The 24,843-nt window shown below is 37.3% G+C and overlaps 1 protein-coding gene across 1 annotated transcript in view; it reads left to right on the top strand.

The window, feature by feature from the left end:
- The window catches only part of RSRC1 (arginine and serine rich coiled-coil 1), a gene marked incomplete at its 3' end in the record, with an annotated part of 170,644 nt that overhangs the window by 33,108 nt on the left and 112,693 nt on the right, over window positions 1–24,843 (top strand). The window contains exon 4 of the mRNA XM_080623604.1: window positions 1,278–1,448. Coding sequence (XP_080479730.1) covers window positions 1,278–1,448 — 171 coding nt within the window. The remainder of the gene's footprint in view (window positions 1–1,277; window positions 1,449–24,843) is intronic.

Genomic DNA, 24,843 nt, shown 5'->3' with positions numbered 1-24,843 from the left:
AGTCTGAAAAGCTAAATGGTAAGAATAGGTATGTTAACCCCTGTACACTGGACAAATTCCAGGCTTAATAACACCAGTCTTCATAAATGTAATTTATGGCTTCATCTGGATGTAGTATTTTCTTTTGCCTGTTCTATTGTTGAGTTTTATTAAACAGTTGATGCTTTTTAAATTGAGTGATCTTCTATACGTGATTTTGCTTTTAAAGACCGTTGTAGTTTTGCACTCTTGAGGTGCTAAATACATTTTTTTATACTGTTTTCAAAAATGTTATTCCTGCCCTCCCATTTCTCAGTACTTAATGAAGCTTTTCAGTGAGGTGCCATCAGAACTTTGGTGAAGATGTACGTTGTAACAGAAACTAATGCAAACTTGAACTGCTGTTTTCCTAAATACTTCTGGTCTATAGCTACTCATGTACCATAGAAAAGATGTATTGATGCATGATAAATCATGAATTAAAATTTACAAAACCATCTAAAGGAAATTAAGGAATAATTAAAAGGGGTTTTTTTGAATGCATGTAGAAACAGTAATATTGTAATACTTGACCTTTTTTCATTTGAGTATATCAGTAACAGCATACCTTTATTACAGTGAAATAGATAACTTGATGGAGAACCGAGTATCCTATAGCTGTGTAGGAACTTGTAAACCAGAACCGAATACACACACAAATCCTTGTACCTGCATGCAGATTCTTTAATTACTTGGCCTATTTATAGGTTTTCTGCAAAGGGTGTTTAAAATTTGAATTTGATATTAAGGTGTGTGCAAGTGTCAGCTCTGCTAGCTAAATATAGGGGTTTGGATATGTTATTTCTGTTTTTTCTGGTTTTTGTTTGGAACATTGTGATTCGTAGTAAAGTATTTAATGTGTAAATGCAAGCACTTAGTAGCATCTGTAAATTCTTTGATTATTTGCTGAACTAAATTTATCAGAACTTAAGAATTTAAAAGTTAATGTTCAAGAAAAAATTTCCCTCCTTTCCTTCTCCAATAGCTCCAAAGATTACTTTGGTAATACCAAATTACTTTGTTAATGGGTAAATGCTACATAGTGTGGTCTAATTTGTTTTGCATTCTTCCTTCAAAGTAGAAGCAATGCTTTCTTTTTCTCTTTTCTTTTGAGAAATTGGCAGGTTTTTGTTGAAAGTATTAAATTACTAAATGATTTGAAAATGTGCTTAAAAAGTTGGACTATATTACAAATCTAACATACAGTGACAGTGAAAAATGTATGACTGCTAAATTTTAATACTATGGATTTTGTGTAGATCACGGTCAAGACCTCGTCAACGTTCTTATAGTCGAAGTAGTGAAAGATCCAGTCATAGGAGAACTCATAGCGGGTCTCGTGAAAGAGAGCGGCGTAAAGGCAGAGAGAAAGAAAAAATAAAAGAGAAGGGCAAAGGAAAAGAAAAAGAGATATGTGGCACGAAGCATGGGTAAGTGAAATGACAAACAATGTAACTATAATAAAAACAGGGAATCAATTTGCTTTATAGAACATGATATATAAACTGTGGAAATTACTTAAAATTTTTAAATAGTATGATTCTTAGTGCTTTAAAATTCTGGAATGTAAGAACATTTAAAACTAAATGATGGCATAATTTACAATTCTTTTTTTCCCTTCATTTCAGGTGTGCTAAATAGCTTTCATCAGTTGATTAATATAAATATTTTTCCAATACATAATAACCAAATTTAAGGAAAAAAAAATGTGGAGTATTGGAAAGTATGAAGACTATTTCTTATGAGAAGGTGGATTTTGCTGTTCACACTCCCATTGTCAGAAGTTCCTGTTGGGCTTACCTTGTGGCTCAAAGTGCAGTTTAGTAGAAGCATTTGCTGTGGGTGAATGATGGGCTGCCTTTCAAAACCTGCTGTCAACGTAGTTTCTGCTTGAAATTACTTGGATTGTTGATCTTTTTTTTTTTTACAGATTTTAGAAAAAGCAATTTATGTAATTACCTCTGTTATATGCACCGTGACCTTCTGCGGCCTTTACTCTGATGTTTCTTTTCCCTGTTTGTGATTGGTTTGAAAAAGGAAGACACTGGAGTGTCACTTCATGAACTTCCGTTTGATGAATTCCCATTGAAACTCTAAGTGGGAATTTCTAGAGTAGCATCCTCCAACCATGCTCATGGAGGTAACTAACAATTACATCCCTTGTTTTATGGCTCGACAATTATTAGTTACTCAGTCTCTCAGATATTGTGATATCTACCTGTCACAGATATATAGATACCTACCTCTCCATGGTTATAGCATTGATTATGTAAACAGTCAAGATTAGCTATTTGCACTTTTTTTTTTTTCTTATTTGCAGTACATTACTTAGACTGCTGAGTGGCATCTTCCACTCATTTTCGTAGAATCGTAAAATAGTTTGGGTTGGGACCTTAAAAATTATCTAGTTCAACCCCCCTGCTACACGAAGGGACACCTTCCACTAGACCAGGTTGGTCCAAGCCCTCCCTGTTCAACCTGGCATTGAACACTGCCAGAAGTGTGGCAGCCACAACTTCTCTGTGCCAGTGCCTCACCGCTCTCACAGTGAATAGTTTTTCCTAATAGTTAATCTAAATTTACCTTCTTTCAGTTTAAAGCCATTTCTGTTTGTTTTAAGCCATATCACCTTTTTGGGGATACTTTCCTCATTTTACTAAACCACATGGGGCATTTGTCTCCTTTTGTTGTGGATGTTTTCAACAGTCAGTAGTATTCAGTGTGAGCAGAACACCTGAGATGGCTGCAGTACACCTGATAAGTACAAGCAAGCTGCATTTAACCCATTTACCTGAAGTTCAAATAGTGGTGGACTTGGCAGCGTTAGGTTTATGGTTGGACTTGATCTTAAAGGTCTTTTCCAACCTAAATGATTCCACGGTTCTGTGTTTTGGTACTATAGAAGACTTGAGGAGAAGCCTGAATGTTCCAGCCAAAATTGCTTTTTTATATTGAAGTAGAAAAGCAGGGAAAGGATCCTGAGCACCCAACATGGGGTGTGTAAGAGGTTTCTGGAATTTTTGTAGAAGCACATCTTAAATCACATTGGAGTATGTGGCAGTGCTCTATTAGCATATTGCCTGACTTACTTCCTTAGAACAAGGATCAATATGAGATAGCTGTAGAAAGAGAAGTGCCCAGAATTTTTTATTTTTTGAAAGCAAGCAATTTATCTTCTGATAACTTACAAAACTACTTATGCTAAATTTGAAAACAAAATGCCTTGTTTGGGTCATTTCCAAGGTAGTTAGGACAAAGAGTACAAATGGATAATAGAAACATTTTATGATATCAGTCCATTTTCCTCTGAGCCTAGGTACTGATGGCTAGGCTTTGTACAGGGGTTCTTCAATCATTATTAGACTACAAAATGAAATGTACCTAGGATGGTGCTGATATAATCTGTGCTTCATAAACTTTTTTGAGGGGGGATAGTGTGTTTTTCTGGTTTAATCAAATAGCGATCAAAGTTATATCTGTCCAGAGAATATGGATCTGAGAAGTTTTTCCCCTTTACAGTTTGTCATTCTGAAGACTGAGACTATATCAGCATCATTTGCATCAGAGATCTTTGATGCAACGGCTGTTTGCAGTTACTACATAATTTGTCTATGGAATATTCTGTTGTAGACCCCAGTGAGAGTGAATTAGGAGCCTGCAGTTCTCCTTAAATGCATGTAGGAGCAAAAAGAGTTAGTGTAATTTCTCTTTGCCTTGTGTGTGCTCCAGGAAAATGAGGCTGAGTAGGATGTCTTACCATTGTGTTTTTGTATGAGGCTTCCTCAAGCCTCCCAAGCTCTCAGCTTTCTTCCTCTGTGTCATTTATTTATGTATATATTTTCTTTTGAGGCTAGAAGTATGGGAAAGAAAAGATCTCCTTGGCCAAGGAAGCTCACCTGTCCTTAGGTTATGGATGTGTAGGAAGTGAAATGGTACAACACAAACCGTTTGAACCTTTTGGCTGTGTAAATCTGTTGGCTTCTGTCATCTTTTTTCTTTGTTTTCTGCAGCAGTAGGAGGATTCAGTGTTTGTTCTGTCCTGATGCTCGTTTCTGAGGAAAGCACCAAGTCAGAATTTTTTGTTCTCTAGTAACTGTAGGGCCTTTTATAGTTGGCTGTGGTCAGCAGAAGGTACTAAGTTGGTTTCCTGATAGTTTTTGAGGGTATATGTTATAATTTAGGATTTTTGTCTTGTAGTGGTGTCAGATGTCCTTTTGGGGGTATGGTTAGAATTAATAACTCTTATTATAGCTTGCCTCTGCAGCTTAGTGTCCTAGCAGATTCTGCAGCTGATGCTGGTTTGCTGCCTTGGCTGGAACTTCACTGCTCATCCAATTTACTGAATGCTGGTGTAGACCAGGAAGCATTGTTTGCTCTGTCAGCTGTCTTCATCAGAGAGACAGTAAACAGATAGGTGATGCATCCTCAAAATATGTTGTGGATTGTTTTGGGGGGCTTTTTTGTTGTTGTTGTTGTTGTTGTTGTTTTGTTTTTGTTTTTGTTTTTTTGCTTTTGTTTGGGTTTTTTGTTGTTGTTGTTTTTTTCTTCTTGTTTGTTTGGTTTTTTTTTTTTTTTTTTTTTTTTTTAAGTTGGATCCAGCTTGGACAGGAAAAACTAAGTATTTTCCTTTTCTTGCTGGCATATTCTGCTCTAACACAATGATGGTTCTGTTTTTATAACTTGTCACTTTTTTTTTTTCTCTGACGTGTGGAAGATACTCTAAATGGACACAAAAAATGATTGTCAGATGTGCATTTGGATGTGAAATGTGAAATACTGAGAGGAACCTGTTGTAGATGACTCCCTAGGTGAATGAATTTCTAGATCTAGTGCCTAGATCAGCACTGAAAGTAACATTACTCTGCAGAGCCTTTCTAGAAACCCCAGCAGCAGGGCTCCTTAGAGTTAAAAATAGTTCTCTGACCTCTGTATTTCAAGTAGATGCAGGTACACATCAAAGGCCAGATCTATTTTTCAGTTTAAATGCATGTATGTTTGCGATGTATCTATTGAAAATACCTACTTTAAAGCTGTAATGAAGATCATCTTAAAGTCAGATTATGGGAAGATGGACTGCAAGTTGTCAGATGCTGGTTGACTTTATAGTTTAACTTTGCATAACAGAAGCTATTTTGGTTTGTCAGCACTGCAGATTATCTGGTACAAGTAGTCATATATTTGGGCCTTGACTGTTCCTCTGAAGTGGAGAATCAAAATGCAATTTTTGCAATAATTAAGGAGCAGATTATATTTGTTTGTGGCTTATACAAGGTCTAATGATGATTTTCTTTTCTGTGGGTTGGTTTATGTATTTTCTTTATGTGATTGGCTTCTAGGTGTGAGGATCTTTTGGTTTTGGTGTTTTTTTTTTTTTAATTGGGGAAAACTTTAGGTTCTTTTGAAGATCTTGTCTTCACAGTACACCTCTCGATATTTGAAGAGTAAAAACCTCTGCCACGGTAATCCAGTTGTCGTCCTTTTGTGTTCTCTGTTTCAATGAAGATTCTTTAGGGTTGAGCACTGAACTTAAAGGTTAGAGGTATCAGCTGTTTGTGGAGACAGGCTGTATTACAGCCATAGAAAACCAGCTGAGCAATTCTGTTCTTGGAATCTGAGATGTTTTAAGGGATGTACTATTTGTTCAGCCATTATGGAGGGAGATTGTGGTAACAGCTGCTTTGAATTTGGGTTGGTAGTCTCATTTACAGCATCTGACAATACTTGGTGAAAAAACTTGGCGTTAAGAGCAGTCTGTCAAGCTTTGACATAGTTTTGTACTTGCTTAAAAGGTAAAGCAATGCGAACTCTGAAAGTGTCCCAACAGCACACCCTAAATGCTCATAAACAGACAAAAAAAAGATCTGTCTTTCAGATTATCAGAATTATTTCATTTCCAGTGAAAACTCGTTGCAAAATAAGGCTTATGAGAAGCAGATAAGAAGAAATGTTTTTATTAGTTTGCATTCAACTGCTCAGTGCTACCTATGTTCCTTCCACTTTGCAAGTAATCTGAGCTATCCAGTTTGCTGCTTTGGTTTTCTAATCTCATATCAGTTGTTTGAATTGCGTTCCCCCCTTTTTTTGTTGTTTTGTATTTCTGTTGCAGTGCATAGGAGAATGAGCTTTATTGCCTGGAAGGATATGAAAAAAAAAAAGAAATCAGTAAATGGTATGGCTTTTTCTGAATAAATGTTGCCAGCCAGCGTTTCCAAAGTAAAAGCACTTGGCCTTGCAGCCTTTTCTATTTATCCAGTCTCCCAGGCCAAGTATCAAATCATATTTCTCTGTTTGTAATAACAATATTGTTCCCTAGTTATGACCCGTAACTGCAGTAGGGATGTTGTGTGCATTATTACTTTGGACCATTACTGTGCAGTAGAGTTCTGTCAGTGCTCGTTCTTTATAATTAAGCACGTATGGTTGGCTTTCTTGTTCTCGTGAAAGTTTAACTGACAAGTGCTGTATGGAGGTATTACCACACCTTTGTAATTTTTACGGAACACACTATATCTACTGATACATTATGAAGTGTTATAAATAAAATGGAATTGATACAATGAGGACCAATAGACTTTTTTTGATACATTACCACTTTCTGTTAACTCTGCAAAACTTCACAATGGGTAGTTGACATCTGGTGACTGGTTCTTATCAAGATGTTTTAGTCTAGTGATTTTTCTTTTATTAAATTTTTGTTTGTTTGGAAAAAAAAAAACCCAACAAAAACCCAACACAAAACCAGGCAGAACTTCAGTGTTCTTTGTTCCACCAGAATGGTTTATCTGGTCCTACATTTGGCTGTCCCATTTCCTATTTTTCTTCTCTTGGTTTCTTTTTTTTTTTTTTTTTTACCTTGCAAAAATGAATCTTAAGCGAGCATGCATGCAGGGCTAAAACAAAAAAAGTCAATCAAATGCTGACTTATTGGAAGTACTATGTTTAGAAAAGATAAGTTACAGGTGAGCAAAATAGCTTTCTCCTGTTACAGCAACATGAGCATTACTTGAGCTCTACATCAAGACTGTGGTTGGAAGAGGTTCAAGCTTTGTTTCCTTCTGATCCTTTCTGGTGAGGTCTCCAAGTGTCTTCGGCTCATCTGCTGTTGTCTTCAAAGATGAAACAATCTTAGTATACTTTTGCTGATGTGTAAATGTGATGTGTATGTATGTTTTTTATTCTGGCATCCCCTTAGGTAGGACTAAAGCAGGGTTCCAGCTAGTCCCAGAACATAATTTTTATTTTTGCACCTATGGGATACTTCTTTGTCATTGTCTGTTGGACTTCCAGCACCTGAAATGCATTCTTTCTTTCATCTAGGACTTCTTTTTAAGAAGTGATGTATCTTGTTCAATGGAAAGCAGCAATTATTTGCTTGTAATAAAATAGAGGAACCCTTCTTCCCCTCCCACGTTTCTTTGGCTGCAAAACTTAATAGAGAAGTCCAGTTTGAAAGCTTTGGTCTTTATTGTATGGTAGCTGAATCACTACTAGTATTAGCTAGACTACATCCCCAGTCTTGGACATTAGTGACCTTTTAAAAATTCACTGTGGATTGAGAGGTACTTTTTTTCCTAAATGTTGTAAGGTGGCATATGTCATGGAATCACAGAATGGTTTGGGTTGGAAGGGACCTTAGAGATTCCACCTCCCTGCCATGGGCAGAGTTGCCTTCCACTAGACCAGGTTGCTTCAAGCCCTGTCCAGTCTGACCTTGAAAGCTGCCAGGGATGGGGCAGTCACAGCTGCTCTGGGCAACTTCTGCCAGTGCCTCACCACCCTCACAGTGAAGAACTTCTGCCTGATATGCAATCAAAACTTCCCCTCTGTCAATGTAAAGCCGTTTCCCCTTGTCCTATCCCTGCATGCCCTTGAAAGAAGTCTCTCTCCAGCTTTCATGTCAGCCCCTTTAGGCGTGTGGAAGCTGCTGTAAGGAACCTGCTTGAACCTTCTCTTCTTCAGGCTGAACAATCCCAGCTCTCTCAGCCTGTCTCCATAGCAGATGTGCTCCAGCCCTCTGAGCTTCTTCATGGCATCCTCTGGACTCACTCCAACAGGTCCATGTCTTTCCTATGGTAGGAGCTCCAGAACTAAACTGAAATTTTGTTGTATATATGCAATGAGATATTTTCTGTAATATTTTAAGTGTATCAATATAAGTAACTGTTCCTAACATGTATTCTAAGGTGGTATTAAATCTGGGAAATACATGTGGTTTTAGTATTTCTAAAAATAATGGTATATAGTTGTGTTAAATGATGACTTGATGACTAGATCAGTGGTGTATGAAACTCATCATCAAGTGTCTTAAGACTTTGTTAAAATGGCCATGTCATCAACAGGGAGGAGTTAAGGCTGGATTTTTGGCTGTGGATGAGGTGGGCTGTGGTCCTTTTGTGACATACTTCTGTCCCATTCTGCAAGGTGGACCTGATGCCTGCAAATTTATTTTGCCTTGCAGACTGCTATGAAAGCTCAGTTGCTAAACGAGTTCCTTCCACTCCCAAATCCCAAGTTTAAACTGGCAACTTTTGCGCACTAGTGATCTTCAAATGTCCAGGTCTTCAAAAGTAAAGTGTTTTATACTGCTGATTTACTTAAAGCTGAATTACACCACTACAATATTTTTCCCACTAAATTTTTAACTAATCAAAGCATTACATTCATTTTAATTGACTTGTTTTAAAACAACTTGCATACATGTTTTCATTTACCTGTATGTGTGTTGTTGAATTTTGATGTTTAGAATGTTAATTAGCTTAAAAACACTCGAGTTCTGGCATTCAGATACCTGCTTTTCATAAGGATCATTGTTTGTCGTTGAACTGGGGGAGGGGGGAACTTACCAGTAACCTGTTAAATTTAAAAAGCTTTTATTAGATTTATGGGGTTCACCCTAGCTTGCTTAGTAGCAAAAGTTTGCATTACTTTTTAGTCTTTTTGACAATTTTTGATGGTATAAATTAAGAGTGGCTTCTTGGTTGTTATGAAAAAAGAAATGTGCCGTTAATCAAAGCCAACCACCATTTTAATTTCTAATACTTAGTAAGGCTATTGATACATTTGTGCATTGATGCTTTCACAGCTTCTTCAATGCTTTGACAGATGTCACAGAGCTGAAGAATTTGTTTTCCAAACCCAGACTTCATTTTTCCTTTTAGTTTCGTATGTTAGGTCTTTACAAATTTGATGAGGTCCCTCTGTCTGGGAGACCTTTCTCTGTGGTGTTTAGCCAAAGCTTTTGCAGCGTTTTCATGTCTGTGCTCAGCCCTGGCAGTGTCTCAGCAGGTTCTGCGGCCAGCACTTGGGTGATAACTTGTCTGTTGATGAGCTTTTCGGTGCTTTGGCAGAAGACATTCGAAATAAATTTGGAATATTGGACTTCAGAGTTTGACAGCAGTCAGATACTCCTGGAGCTTGTCATATTTTTTTTTTTTTCCTCCTTACCTCTTTCCACGCTATGCAGTAGGAAGTCATTTATGATAATTTTCTCCTATTTGCATGTAGGTTATAGAGTTCTGTGGTGCAAAGCACACTCAGAACTCCTTTTAAGTGTCTGTTCAGATCAAAGCGGGACAGTGTGATAGCTGTTGTCTGACACCAAGCTGTGTGGTGTTGTTTTCATTAAACATTTATCATACTTCCAGTGTGACAGCAGGCAACTTTGTGCTTGGGTAACATGTTTTCATGCAAAATTTATTGAAAAAGATGAGCCGTTGTAAAGAGATCTTGTTGCCTTTCTCCGGTGGCGAAGGGTAAATGTTTGATTGGAAGATACCTCTAGCACGTCTTGGTTGTGCATTAGAGAACTGCAAAATGCTTGGCTTTAATAAGCAAGTAACTATATCCTAAAATTGTTTATTCAGACAAACTTTGCTTTGACAGATCACATGAATATTTTTTTATTTTGATTGGTTGTAACAACAGTTTATTTTGGTCCCATAAAGATGGAATAAGCTAATGTTTGTAATTTAATGCTGACTTAATAGTAGGGACTAATAAACTAAATTTTTTAACAGCTCCATATATATGACCATAACTCTTGCATTTAAGACTATTTGCTGAGAAAATCAGAAATTATTAGGTAATCTTTGTGGTATAAACCACAATTTTGGACTAAAATAAGATTCTATATTTAATAACATATTTTAGTGTAAAGCACAATTGATTATTCACATTTAAGGAATATTTCATTCTTCCAGTGATGTATTTTTGTTTTGAAGCACTTCTATTGTAAACCAAAGTTTCCAGAAATCAGTTTGCACCCTATTCTTAATTATGCTGGAAAAGAAAATGTGGTGGGGAGAAGGTTGAGTTAATTCACGTTATCGTTTAATTGCTTTTGGCATTTCTATGGCCAGCATGTTCAACTTCCAAAAGACATGGTTGTGCCTACATAACAAATTCCCTTTGCATGAATGTTCAACAGCATTTTTACCGAATATATCTGTAATTCCAATTTCGTAGTCATGTTGTATTGCAGAAAATCTCCAGTTCTTTGTAAGTAGTGTGTACTTTAGGCCTATTGGCGCTGCTCCTGCTGAGAAGATGTGGTGGTGGCTTCCTCCACGTAGGTGCCCAGCAGGCACAGCAGTCTGGTATGTGGTGGACACTGGATCTCGGTTACTGTGTGCAGGGTGTTTCACCTGTTGTGTGTACTACTGCTTTTGGAGACTGAGAATAATCTTCTGTTTTTTCCAAGTATACAAAATTCATTCATGTTCTCACAGAATCTGGTTATTAGAAAATCATTTTAATGTGCAAGGAGTCTGCAACTGCTGTTTATTATTGTGGTGAATAAATTTGTAAAAAAGTTTCTTGTGTGTAAAGAAGACTTAAAAATATTAATTCTAGTGTAGTTCTCTGTTGCTGCTTTTCTGTTGCTTTTTGAGAATTAATCATTCTTCATCTGCCTCCTAGCATGGCCCTAAAAAACAAGGTTTATGCCAGCAGAAAAAGATGAGCGGTAGGAGGTCAGTCTTCCATTGCTAATGCCATTTCCAAATGCTTCTTAACGTGATACTACAGCCTGATTCATGTTGGTGATAATGCACAAAATTTGTGTAAGTCTTCTTTCTTACTCTAGGAGTTGTGCTCCTGTAGCTGTGACAGTTTAAGGTTATATGACAAACAGTGTTGACTGGGAAAAATAGTGTCTTTCTTTTACACCAGCTGGTATAAGTAGGGGAAAACGGTCATATTTTCAAGGATGTGAAATTGTCATTAAGTCTAACACACAGCAATCACCAAGCTTAAATTCAGGTCAGGAGCAATTCCTTGGGGTGCAACACGTTTATGTTAATCAGTTGGACAATAAGAAGGACGAGTAGCTTATCACTTCCCATACTGTCTGTGGTGACAAGAACTAGCTCTCAAAAATCTGTAAAATATTAGTGTTTATCTGATCCAATTATGCACATGCCAGTTCCAAAACATAATTTCTGTAGTTGTGGGCCTAAAGTATTTGTGTTCAATCATCTCTATTCACTTACAAATGGGCTTTTACAAATAGGAATCACACAGAGACTGATTTTCTCGCTCTTCTTTAAAATCTTACATGACAAAATACACTTATCAAGTGGCAGAAATTTGCAAATATAAATTGATGTTCAGTGTACTACAATGCATGTTTAATTTGCACTGCTCTCTTAATTCTTGAGGTATTTTTAATTATTTGGATTCTCTCTAGAACTTATTTCAAAGTGGTATAGGAGGATAATACAGCGAAAGTAAATTGTGTTTATTTTGTAGCTTCAAAAGAAAAAATGGAATATTTCTTTTGTAAATTTTGATTCAAAATGTAATAAATTATGATTACTTCTGGGCTGAAAACTTGCATTGCATGTTTCAACATTGATCATATTTTTGTTATTGAGTTAAGAGCATCCTAGAATAGCTGCTTCTAATAAAATTATGACAGATCCTTATCCACAGTGGAATGAACAGTGTCACTAGTGAAAATGCCCTGTTCAAGAATAGCAGACTCTATAGCCACGTGTCAATATTAAACACAATAATTTGTAGAAAAATTGTAGAATTTCTTTAAAATCTGTTTAAAATCAGCAAATGCATTTTGAATGTTGAAATAAAACAACTTCAGTCCTGACTTGGAAACTAGTTTGAGTACTTATAGTAGAATTTTCTTTGTTCGTTTGTCAGAGGGGAAATATCTTTCCTTAATCTACGTGTTTTTATTTTCTGTCTGGAGTAAATGATGAAGGTCTTTATAACAGCTACAGTCATGCTGTTGAGAGGTTGTTATACTAAATTTTTAAGATGCATGGTAGTACTTATTTTGGTAGCTTCTTGCAGAATAGCAGACAATAAGCTTCTAAAATCTTATGACAGTTTGACTCCGTTTGTTTGACCAGGGGCACCCTTTACTGCCAGACCGTTGCTTGGACTTCCTATGGAGTAGGCTTTCAAGGATCCATAAGATGTATTGTCATGGCAAGCGAGTTGTTCATCCAGAATCAAAATAAAACAAAACAGATGCTTCTTCTAGTTATTTATTTACTTTTACTGCTTTTACCTTCCTTTCTCTTACTTTTTTTTTTTTTTCTCCATCCTTCTATGTTTATGCCTTACATACTCTTATTCTGGTCACAAGGGTTTGCTTAAACTAGTTGGGAAGCAATCACTGAATTACAATTTCTTTGAAGTTTAGTTTTGAAGAGTATTTCTGCTTTCTGTTCTCCAGCATCATTTTCACATTAGCAGAGCTGGGGTTAGTTGTATCTCCTGTAGCACAGAAGAGCAGTGGTGGGCGCTCAGGCAAATGTGCTTCTCAGCCTTCTGATATGAAAGTTCCTTAGATGGAAGCTACCTACCTTCAGTCTATAGAAAAGGATAGATTTAGGTCAGATATTTAGAAAGAGTTTTTTCACTATTAAGGTGGTGAGGCACTGGCACAGGTTGCCCAGAGAAGTTGTGGCTTCCGCATCCCTGGCAGTGTTCAAGGCCAGGCTGAACAGCGCATTGAGCAGCCTGGGATAGTGGAAGGTGTCCTTTCCCATGGCAGGGAGATTGAAACTAGGTGATCTTTTAGGTCCCTTCCAACCTAAACCTTTCTATGATTGCCAACTAACTAATTTTCACCCTCGAAATGTTCAGTTGGCCAGTTTCTTTGTAGTTTTTCCTTTAGAGAAATCTAGTCTTCATTTACCCAACATCAGAAAAGCAGCCAAGTGCTACTGATGGTAACTCTCATTCACATTCCTCAATTTCTTCCACTTAATGATCATTCTGCCTTTTGCTTGCGTTAGGAACACAGTCTGCAGATTCGCAGTGGAGGCAGGGTTTTCTTGCCACTACTTGCATGAAAAATGCCTTAAAATAAGCTGTAGGCAGGACAGTTGTAATTTCTGTATTCCAGTATTGAAAGGGTGCCTACAAGGAAGACAGAAACTCCCTTTTTACAAGGAATCACATAGAAAAGATGAGGGGTAATGGGCACAAGTTACTCCCTTGAAGATTCTGATTGGACATGAGAGGAAAATTTTTCACAATGAGGACAATCAACCATTGGAATAATCTTCCCAGGGACGTAGTGGATTCCCTGGCACTGGATGCTTTTAAGGTTTGGCTGGACAGGATGCTGGGACATCTAGTCTATATTATGGCTGATGGCTGCCTGGAAATGTTGGACCAGATGATCCTTGGGGTCCCTTCCAACTTGGGATTCTACGATAATGTAATGTTCTATATAAGGAAAAAAAACTCCACCTGAGCATCAGCCAACAGAGCAAGAGGCTGATCATAGATTCATTGAATAGTTTCGGTTGGAAGGGACCATACTATGATACTACCCTTGGAGTATCCCAATAAGAATCACTAGTTCCTACTTGTGTTGGTTTATATCATAAAAGTTCATGAAGAGAAAAATTGAAAACATAATTAAAATGGAAGCATAGTAAAACTCTAGTATGACCAAATGTAAACAAATTCCAGCTGGCTACCATGGGGTATTCAGACTATTCTTTTTAAAACATTTATCTCAATTCCAGAAAGACTCAAAATGTATAAATGTGAAGTACAACATAACTTATGGTCCAGAAACCTTCTGCAGTTGATTATTTTGTTATTTTGAACCGGGGGGAGGGGTGTGTGTGTGTGGAGTTTGACTTTCTGGAAAACATTTCAGTTTCTTTATAAAAAACAAAATCAAATTACTTTGGCTTTTTTTTTCTTTTCTTAGCCAGAAGTCTATAGTAGAAGTTAAATGAGTTTTGGTATTTGTGAAGAAAGAGTACCATTATTTCAGATCCCTGCCTTACCTCTCTTCAAGTTTTCTAATCCTGTATAGAAGAACTCCTTCTATATTATTCTACCTAATGAGGTATAGGACTTAATCACCTCTGTAGTGTAAGGTAAAATTGTACTTTTCATACTTGCAGAAAGGATTGTTATCCAAGGCATCTTGCCGAAAAGGGATAATTCAATTTTTATTCTTTATATTAGCTTCTTCTCAAATCTTAGATATACATACATACTGTCCTAAAAGATATTTCATATGCTCTGTGTTGACACAGTTTTTACCACCACATTTTAAAGCTGCAGTAATAAAAGCAGACGTAGCCAGTGCTTCTTTTAACACGTTATAGAGCAAAGATCACTGTTCTTCAACACTTTTAAGAAAATTTCTTATTTGTTTGGACTTATGTAGTGAGAATCTAAGGGGAAAACCAAATGGGGACAGATAATCCAGACAGATGTCCTGTCTTTAATGTCTTTTAATCTCTTTAATGTCTTTTAAATGACGAATTGAAATCATATAGGTAAGTATTGCAGTAGCAGTTGATCTTGTAGCAACACATCATGATAGTTCTTTCATCAAGGCCTCTGTAGCAAAAGGCAGTGAGACCTTGCATAGGAGTTAAGAATGTAGAAGAAATTACCTAAATCCTCAGGTGGAATGGGTTGTCATGTAGCAGTTTGGAAAAGTTGTCCATCAAATGATTGCTAGACTTGTTTATTTATTTTCAATACAAGTGTCTGCATTCTATCCTTAGTCATTACAATTTGTATTTTTAAGGTTTATTCTTTCTGTAGCTGAATGATGTTTGTCTTGCTCACTCTATAGGCAGAGGGGTGTTTTTATGCGCTAAAAGGTGATGTTTAGACAGCAATATCACGCTATGGCTTTTCTTGGCCTTTCATGAAGTGGATGCGTTTTCTCAGAACCTCATGTGTTCCAAGGTGATGCTGCACTTAATGGACACAAAGAAAACCTAGTGTTTACATTGACTGAGATCTGGTTGCACATGTGAGAATGGAGCAAATTGGGAGAGCAGTTTTTGGCCAAAAACTACTGAAGTAGGTGATGGATTTGTCAGGAAGCCTATTCATTCTCATACCCATACTGGAGATTGTCCAGGACACGAATCTTCATGTTGCCTCGTGACTGCTCCTAATAGAATTCTGATCTAGAAGTGTACGGATAGCACATACTTAGGCCTCATTCATAGTTTTACAACTGATTAAATGTTGCTATCATGAAGGTCATGCACTACAGTGGTTTAGTGGTTTTGCAGTTATTACATTCTCAAAATGCTTATAACATGGTACCTGCTGGTGATCAATACTTTGTATTACTGCAGGCAGAATCCAAATATATTAGTAACTAAAGAAGTCACCTTGTACTCATGGTGGTTTGTTGAGGTTTGTTGTGTGCAAGTAGATGTAGTAACTTATCCTTCCAGGATTCTTCTTCTCTGGTGGAAAGGGAATTGAGTAGTTTGGACTACCTTCCATGCAGATGCTCAAGAGGAAGCCTCCTGAGCGTACCCAGGATGCAGGGTGCCAGTGGTACATATGAGTGTTTCAAGGATGCTCAAAAAATGAGTTGATGACCTTTGCTGGCAAAAAATATTTGGGTGTTGGAAACCAGAAGGAAGCAGTTGAAAGAATAATGAGGACCATTTCCTCAACAGTAAGTCAGCCAAAGGCTAATGGGAAGCAGAGTAAGTGCTTCCCCCTGGAAAGGAGAGAAATATCCATATGCCCAGAGTAGCTCTAAGGTCACTTGCCTCTGACCTAGATTTGTTGCTATTGTAGTCTGAGCTAAGTTGTCCTTGTTTTACTTTGTTTGATAAAAATCCCCATTTAAGACTAAAAGGGATGGCTGTTTATTTAATGGGCTGTGATGTTGAGACAGCAGCATATGGTATTTCTTTTGCTACCAGACAGCTGTAAAAAAACCAGTGTGCATAAACTGTGGAGCACACCTGTACAGAAGATGTCAGAGAGACACTGAGTCTAAGAAGTAAATTGTTTTTATTCTAAAAGTAAACAGTTTTTACCCCCAGAGTAACAGTTTCTTTTTCATTCACTTAGTACTTTTGATACTAAGTACAAAAATACAAATTTTGTGTTCAAGTTCTGGAGTTCAGACTGTCAGAGATGCTTGTTAAATTAGCTTCCCTGCTAAATTCATGTACTATGTTGAGGGAATTATATTTCTCCTTATTTACAGAAAAAGGTTTTGGAATGCATTTTGAAGGCAGTATCTTCAAAGACACACATTCTTTTAAGCTGTTTAAAATTTTCTAAACTATCCGGTCCTTAAAACTGCCAACCACCATGATTGTCCTTTTGTAACTATATAATTTGCATTATCTTGGATTTTTAAGTTGAATAATTCGTTAAATATACAGTATCCTTTCTGAAAGAGTGTTTCACTTGCCAACATGTACACACTGTGAATATAAACATATAGTTGGGTTTTTTTACCAAGACACCTTGCACTTTGAGAGCAGCTGACTATTGTTTTAATGGTCTCTCTTAATCTGTGCATGAGGAATCCAAACTGAATGATACGGAGCTGTGAAAATCCAGTTAGTGTGAGCTGTAATCTCTTTACTGGGTTTAAGTAGTTAGAGTGGCATTCAGACACCCTGCAGATACTGAACTGCAGAGATACAGTAATCACCTAACCATGTACCCAGTGTCTTGCTGTCATGGAACTAAAGCAGAAGAGTCCCTAGCAATCATTTAGGTAAAAACCAGAATGAACACAACAAACACTGCCTCCTCTGAGCAAGCAAACAAGAGGCAAGTAAAAAAACCCATCCAAAAGTCATGCTGTTATGAGGTGAAATTTTGTTTCACATTAAATTATTAAACTCTCTCTGTTTCAGCTTGGGTTTTTTAGATACAAAATGCTTTTTCTGGAGCTGAACTTACCTTCTATGGACATTATAAAATATCTATTCCTTTTGATTAGGAAGGGAGGGAGGAACATCTTTGAAGAAAGTATTTCAATACGAATCTGATTTTGGACCTTTCTATTGTTGTTTGGAAATATACAAGACTATGAAAAACTTAAGTGATCTAAATTGTTGAATGAAGTAAAATAATTTGGGAAATGAATGTAGTAACAGGTTTTGGTAACAAAATTCTTTAATGAATGTACAAAAGTAACTATTGCTTTATAAAAAGGCAGAAGACAAACCCGTAGTAGATTTGGACACATCTGCACAGGTCTCTTAATGTATGTTTAGAGAGCTGGAAAGCGTGTAAATTTACTTCAACCTCTGGTTTCATCCTTGACATCTCCTGGTTCTGTGCTGGGCAGGATGCTGTTATTCAGAAGCAGTTGTAAGTCTTCCTGCTCTGTTCCTATGCTAGGGGTATAGACAAAAGTCACATTTGAAGATCTGTTTGTCTGTTTTACTGCAGAAGCTTTGATCATCATTACTGAGTAAAATAGAGGAAAACCTAAAAATATGGGTGAATCTGTAAATAAATGAATAATTCAATGGAATGTTTTGCAGTTGAAGGCAGAGCTTGGTCCATTAGAGCTCAACGGTCCATTAGAGATTATCTGTGGTACTAAGGCAACCTCAGGATTACAGAATTACATTTTAGTCTGTTGAAACCTATTTTTTAAAAATGCTAATTCTTTGTTATTGTTTCTCCTATCCTGCAAACAAAATGGGAGTTCTCAAACATTTGGATACTTCTAGTTGACTCATTGTCGGTATTTGTCTGTTGCTGTAGGAGGTGGTGTTAAGAAGCAGCTACTTGAGGAGGGGAAAAAGCCTAAAACATCAGGCAGTTCTGATCCCTTGCAGTTAATGCCACAGGCGTAGAAGTTTCATGAGCTAACTGTCTGCTTGAGTATATCCCAGCAGATGCCAATGGTGACTTGTCCTCGGTGTGTATCTTGTCAGATCCAGGACAGTCCAGGGTTGGTGGGGTAATCTTCAGTGGACAGGTTTAGTTGGGCATCGCTAAAAATGTAGGTAGAGCATGTTTTTCAACCTCAATACTGTTCCATTAGAATAATTTTTCATTGAAGTGGGTAAGGTTCTCAGATCTTCCAATGGAGAAGACAGCCCAACCCAAATATTCCATTTGAGCATATCTGAGTCTTGAAAGAGATTTCAGAATGTAGTGGCTGCACGTGCTCTTCATGTCTCATCTCTATTCACAGTACCTGATCCAGTCTTGGAATAAGCCATCTTCAGTCCTGCAGCAGAATCTGCCAGCATGTAGAGTGTAGCATCTACAGCCTGCACCATGTTTTATTGTGACTTCAGCATCATACTGATTTTATTCCCCTTTTTTCATAGATTATGGCAACGCCAGTGGTAGCCTAATGAATTAAAGCTTTTCTGGAGGAAAAGCATGCGACTCTTCCACTTCAGGCATCAATTTTAACATTATTTATTGTGTTAAAACCAACATCTTTAAAGATCCATGAGGGACAAGACTGGCAAATGCTTTGAGTCACTTTCATGGTAGAAATGGGGAGAACTGAAGGAAGCATGTTAGCTGTACTGGTGATTCTCCTGGATCTGACTTGGTCCTCATCTGCTCCCAGCAGCTGAAGTTCATGTAAGACAAGGCCCATTTAATGGTAAATTATGTTGGGAATGATTTTTTCCTGGACTGAAATCGAAAAAGCAAGATCAGTCCATTCTCTCAAAATGGATTAAGGAATTGATTAGGAAGGTCTGACTTTGCTGCGCAGATGAGAATCTTTTGAGGCTGCTAATGGGATCATGCTGTGTCAAAGAGGGAAAAGATTTTTGATTTTTTTTGAGTGTTTTTTTTTCTGTGATTTTTTTTTTTTTAATTGATTCTTGTCAGGTGGGCATTTCTCTGTGCTTTGATAAGTATTAAAGAAATAAATGCATTGGATTTATAGAAAAGTGTTCAGCAGAGTGTGATGGGGAATGCTTCCTGTATCTCTGCAAGGACAGCAGGAGTGAGACAGCTTCATATGTCTGTCTCTGCCATCTCCCTTTTCATTTTCTCCTTTTCTCCAACTTGTACATGCACAAAAATTCTCTCCTCGTTCGGTAACCATGTAAGGAGAGAATAATTAACTTTGAATCTACAGAGGACTGTGAAGGTGGCTGGTGCCCTGGGGAGGCTCTGCGAATCCATGGGATGGGTACTGAGGGCTTGGGGCTGGAGTAAGCTGGGATTGTGCATGCCTGTGAACATACTGACGCAGTCCGGGAGAGAAAAGTGAGAGCTGAGCTGGTACAGAAAAAAGGGGGCCTGATTTTTAAATTTCTTCAAATTTTTTTTAATCAGTAAATTTTAGCAGTAAGTAGCTGTCAGCCACTAAAATATATATATTATGAATCATCCACTGATAACAAGTGGCTTGGGGAGAATCTGGGCAATTGCCTGTAAAAGAACCTGGATATTGTTTTTCACAAGAACCTTGTGTTTTGTAGTATAATAGAGAGACAAGCCTACTGAGCTGTCAGCCTGTGACAGAGGTTCAGCTGTGTGCAATCATTTAATTAATACTTTTTTTTAATAGGAATTCTGATGTGAAAGTAAAAACACTTATGCCATCACCATGTGAAATAGTATTCTAAAAAAAACCTCATATGGCACAACCTCTGTATGAAATTTTAGATAATATTGGAGCATTAGTTTCTGCTGGGAGTTAATTTATGACAGGTCCTCTGTAAGTTAGGAGCATGAAGATGGAAGAGAAGGTAGCAGCTTATGTGTAGTGGGAGAGATTAAATCTTATTTAAAAGGTCAAGACGTGTTTTGTATAGAGGACAGAAGATTAAAACCAACCAATGAATTTGTTAAAAAAAAACAAAACAAAAAAACAACAAACCAACAACAAAACAATACAAACTTTAGGCCTCAGAGCTTGTTGAAAACTATTCCCATTGCCTTTAAAGGTTATATAATAGATCTCTCCTCTTGACAAATAGCTGTACCAGTATTAATTGGAAACACTGGAGGTTTTGCTTGCTTATTTGCAATAGATTACAGGTTCAAGCACAACTTGTAAATGAAAAAGAAAAAAAGTCACAGGAGTGGTATGTTGAAAGTTCCATATTGCACCATGTTAAGAACTTTAAAATGTCCTTCTCTTCCAACTCATCTCCACTGTTTTTCCCTTTCCATTCTATACAAGGTCAGACTGACATTTTAGGTGTCATTGCTGCATTCAAGCTGTTGCTATTTGGCAGCTTTTCCTTGCAGTTCAGCTTTTATTTTTTTTCAGTTGTGGACATGATACAGAGAGGAGAAAAGGCAGAAAAGAATCCAGGTAACAGGAAATTCTGTACTCCATCCTACTTATCTTCTTGGTGTCCATAAGTAACTTACTAAATATGAAGATAATTACTAAAAAGACTTTTGTCTTTTTTAAGCATTCAAGCAATAATAAATCAGTGAATTGATGTTAGATATTTAGACCTAGATGTTAAATGCTTGCAATTTTATGTATTTGTGGTCATCTTTGAAAATTTTGCTCTGCACTTTCTTAGTAATATATTATGAGTAATGGAAATGCCTTGTTTTTAGGTCGTACTTCTCACCTTCCTCTGAGAGAGAAGTTTTCTTGTGACAAAGCTTCCTAGATTTTGATAAATTTAACATGGTTATCGCTAGTCTGATCCTAAGAGTTAAGCACTTGAGTTCTTAAGGTTGAGTAATGTATCTATGCTGCTCCCTGTGGAATGGAGGCTGCAGCATGTGGATTTGCAAACATTCCAAAGGATGATCAATTTATGCAATCCAAAGTAGGCCTCAACTGCTGATAGTATATTTTTAATGAAGTTACGTATTGAAGTTATATTAGGTCAGCATCTGAAAACTGAAAAATACCAAAAAGGCTAAAAGTACAATCCCACATTCTCTGATACTGTCACCATCTGGGTTATCCCTACTGGCCGTTTGTCACCTACTGCCAGAAATGTGTTCAAGGCCAGGTTGGATGAGGCCTTGGGTGACATGGTTTAGTGTGGGGTGTCCCTGCCCATGGCAGGGGGTTGGACCTAGATGATCTTAAGGTCCTTTCCAACGCTAACTATTCTATGATTCTATGATTCTAAATCATTGCTTCTCTCAAGCTTATCAGTCTTAAGCTTAAATTTAAAGTGATTTAAAATGGAATTTTACGAAGGAGTTGTGACTTGAGTGGGTCGCAGGAGGTAAGATGCTGTCAATTAGTTAAATAATTAGTAGTGAAGTAGTAAAAAAATCAGTTTTGTGACAGCAGTCCTTTACCTGAGCTGGAACAGGCAGAGTTCTGAGATACTGAAACAGATACAGCACAATGGCCAGACTTGTCCTTCAGCTACAATGGATTTGTTTTGAGATACTTGTGGTGAGTAGCCGTGGTTTGTATCTGCAGCGTTGCAGCCCTGGTTCCCGTTCTCCACTTTGTTCTGACCTCTGCTAACCTTTCTGTGAGATGTTTTGTCAAGTTGGGTTGTCAGTGTGTGTGTGGTGACTCCTAAAACAGGGCTCTGGGGCATTTCTTTGCTGCCAGGTGTGGAGAGGTGCCTGGGGAAGCAAACCAGCCAGCAGCACAGAGGCTCAAAGCTGTAGGCTGAAACCCAAACCCCCTGGGGTGAGCAGGAGGCATGATGCTGACTGCAGCGAGTGATGGAGTTTGCCCTTCCTTGCTGAAGAGTTCAAAGGCTCCTTGGGGTGTCTATGAGACTTAATGGAATTTTTGCCTTGAATAGCCCTGTTAAAATGGATGTTCTTTGCTTGCTCTCCTTTCCTTTTCTCTACTACAGGTTTCAGTATGAAAACCTCTGCTCCCCTTGTGTAACTGGTAATTGTATGCAAATGAGAAAGATTGTCAGATGTTCGAGGTTTTTTTGAGCAGGTAGGGAGAGCACTCCAATGAGAAACTCCAAAACCAGCTAGAAAGGGGCGGGAGCAATTTTTCATGATGCCTGTTTTCTCAGAATCAAACCATTTTTATCAACTGTTTTTATCCAACCCAGGGAAAACTTTTATAGAGAATGTAGTGTGTCATTTTCTGCAATTTAAAGAGAATTTCATGGAATTAAGTAAAAACAAAGATTCTCCAGAAACAGATTTTCTCACAAATTCAAATAACCTGAGTAAAAAACTTTATCAATCTCTCTCATTATTGCTCCCCTTGTTTCGTATGTTTATTTGGTTGGTTATTTTTAGGCAAGCACGTAGAGCCTTTGTAGTATTTGTTTTTAAAGACGTAGTAACAATCAGATACGATTTTGCATTTTGAAAAGGCTGCTCAAATGTACAGTATGTTGCACAAAATTCCATGAATTGTTAAGGTTTTCATTTACAGAAAAAGGGGAAATGTCAGGGGCCTTAGGTGGGATCATGTGTATGAGGTGTTACAAGGAAGCACACGTTCATACTGCATTACTGTTAAGCAGCATGGTTCAAGGTGACCATATCTTGTACCTTTATTAGGAAAAACGAGTTCATAAAATCCCAAAGTGTTGGAAGGCGTGGATGTAAAGAATAGTAACAAGTAAAAAGCCTCAGTACGTAGATGAAAATCTAGAGTGAATATTGTTTCATGTTTGCTGCATAAAAGAGGTCACCTTGATATTCAGTACCTTTGACATCAGGGCAACTTCTTGGTGGAGTGACTGAAGAGAAGGCGGTGCCCTCAGATTCTGACTTGCGTGTGGAAGGACCTGAAAACTGGGAAGCATAGTGGTGATTCTTCAATGGGGAATGAAAGCCAAAGAAGCAATACAGAGATTGCATGGTCATCTGCTCTATCTTGAATGTAGAGTATTGCTGATAAGGGGTGTTTAATCACAGGATATACAGTATTTAAAAAAATATATATTACCTTTCAGTGCTTTTTGAAACACCTTCCAGTGTCTCTTAAACGATTCTGAAAATTTTACTTCAGTCATGAGTGTGTTGCACCCAACTTGAATGAAAGATCCTTCCAGTTCGGTGATCTCATAGCCTGCTAATAAAAATAATCTATAAAGACTACTTCTCTTTTGCTTACAAAAGAAACAAAACCATGTTCACATAAGGATAATATGTATGGTTATACTTTTTTTTTTTCTTTTAGTCAGTATGGGAGTAGACATTTTGTGAACATATCTAATTTTAGTGTGGCAGCTTTCACAAATGATACCAGTTATACTTATTTCTGCCAGGAAAAATAAAGTGTTTAGTTTTATGTGCAACATCATGCTTTCTTTTTCCTGGTTTGCCTTTAATCTAGTGCTGTGTTTATGTAATGCAATAGAAATGTTGCTAACATGATTATACTTTTATATCTTATTAGCTCAAATACTGAGTACAATAAAATGGAAAACTGTTTACGTTTTATGTTTAAGTGCTTGAGATAAGAGTTCTTGTAAATGAAATGTGATTACATTTCTGTAATAGATCTTTTTCTGTCTGTTAGTACTTTGTTTAGCTATGTAATTCTATTGGGACTTCTGTTTTTAAGTTTGATTTTTTTTTTTTTAGAAATAGCTGTGTAAAATACTCAGTGTTACACACAAATAAACAATGAACAGCAGTCTCTTGAAAACTCAGTCTTTCCTGTCTGAAAACTAAAATCACTGCTACATAGTTTTCTTTGTGACAACCAATTTGCATTAAACATAATTCCCTAACAACACCTTGAATTTCCATCTGTGTAACCCTGATGTTCTTAAGCGTTTTGCATTTACCTAATGCTCTGGGCTATTTCCACTTAGCATGTATGGAAAACTGTGACTATCTTAAAACTGTAGATGATATGAATAACAATTGTTTGCTGATCTTACCCTGTATCTCCCTGGATAACCTGCAGTCTGCAAAGGCTGAGCAAGTGGCAGATAGCTTTTGTCATCTCTTATCCAGGCTGTACACTTGTAAGGAAGAGCAGGGATAATCACCTAAATCTAATTAGGGGTTAAAAGAGGCCATGACTGTGATGTGGCAGTGAGACACCTTACTGTATCAATCCTGTTTGCATTAGAAAAATAAGGTTGTCATATTGATTATTCAAATTAGCTTATACTGGCCATGGCTCAATGGCTTGTATCGCAGCTGAAGCTCTTGAAGGTCCCAGCTTTTCAGAGAAGACCTGTGCTTATAGCATATCTTATGTGGTGTCTTGTTTGCTAATTTGAGGGTTTTAAAACTAAGAGAGTTTTATCATGAGAATTAAGCATTTAAGTGACCATCAGAAAAGGAAGTTGAGCTTTCATATGTGATGTTTGTGATTGCTGAAAGCTATTAAATGGAGGCCAATAAATTTGCTTTAGATCTTTTATGGAAAAATCAGTATTGGAGTTAACAGATCTTGCAGTATTATGTTTGCGCACTAATTGATGTTTAGTTCAAAGTCAAATGGAGCTAAAAAGAGTAAAGTAGTTACATTCAGATCAATTCTACGTTCAAGAGATAGTAAATTCCCTTGGCTATGACTTTGGGGTCTATATTTTAATCAAAATACCCCATCTACCTGGTGCTGGGCTATTACAGTATTCTCAACTATTTCTCAGCACTTGGCTTTTTGTCATTCAACAGTTGCAACTGCTGACATCCAGCAAGTGTATAGATGCCCGAGAGAGTGCTAATTTCAGA

Source organism: Psittacula echo (genome assembly GCF_963264785.1).
Source record: "Psittacula echo genome assembly, chromosome: 7".
Taxonomy (NCBI): Eukaryota; Metazoa; Chordata; class Aves; order Psittaciformes; family Psittacidae; genus Psittacula; species Psittacula echo.
This window is presented reverse-complemented; position numbering and strand designations above follow the sequence as displayed.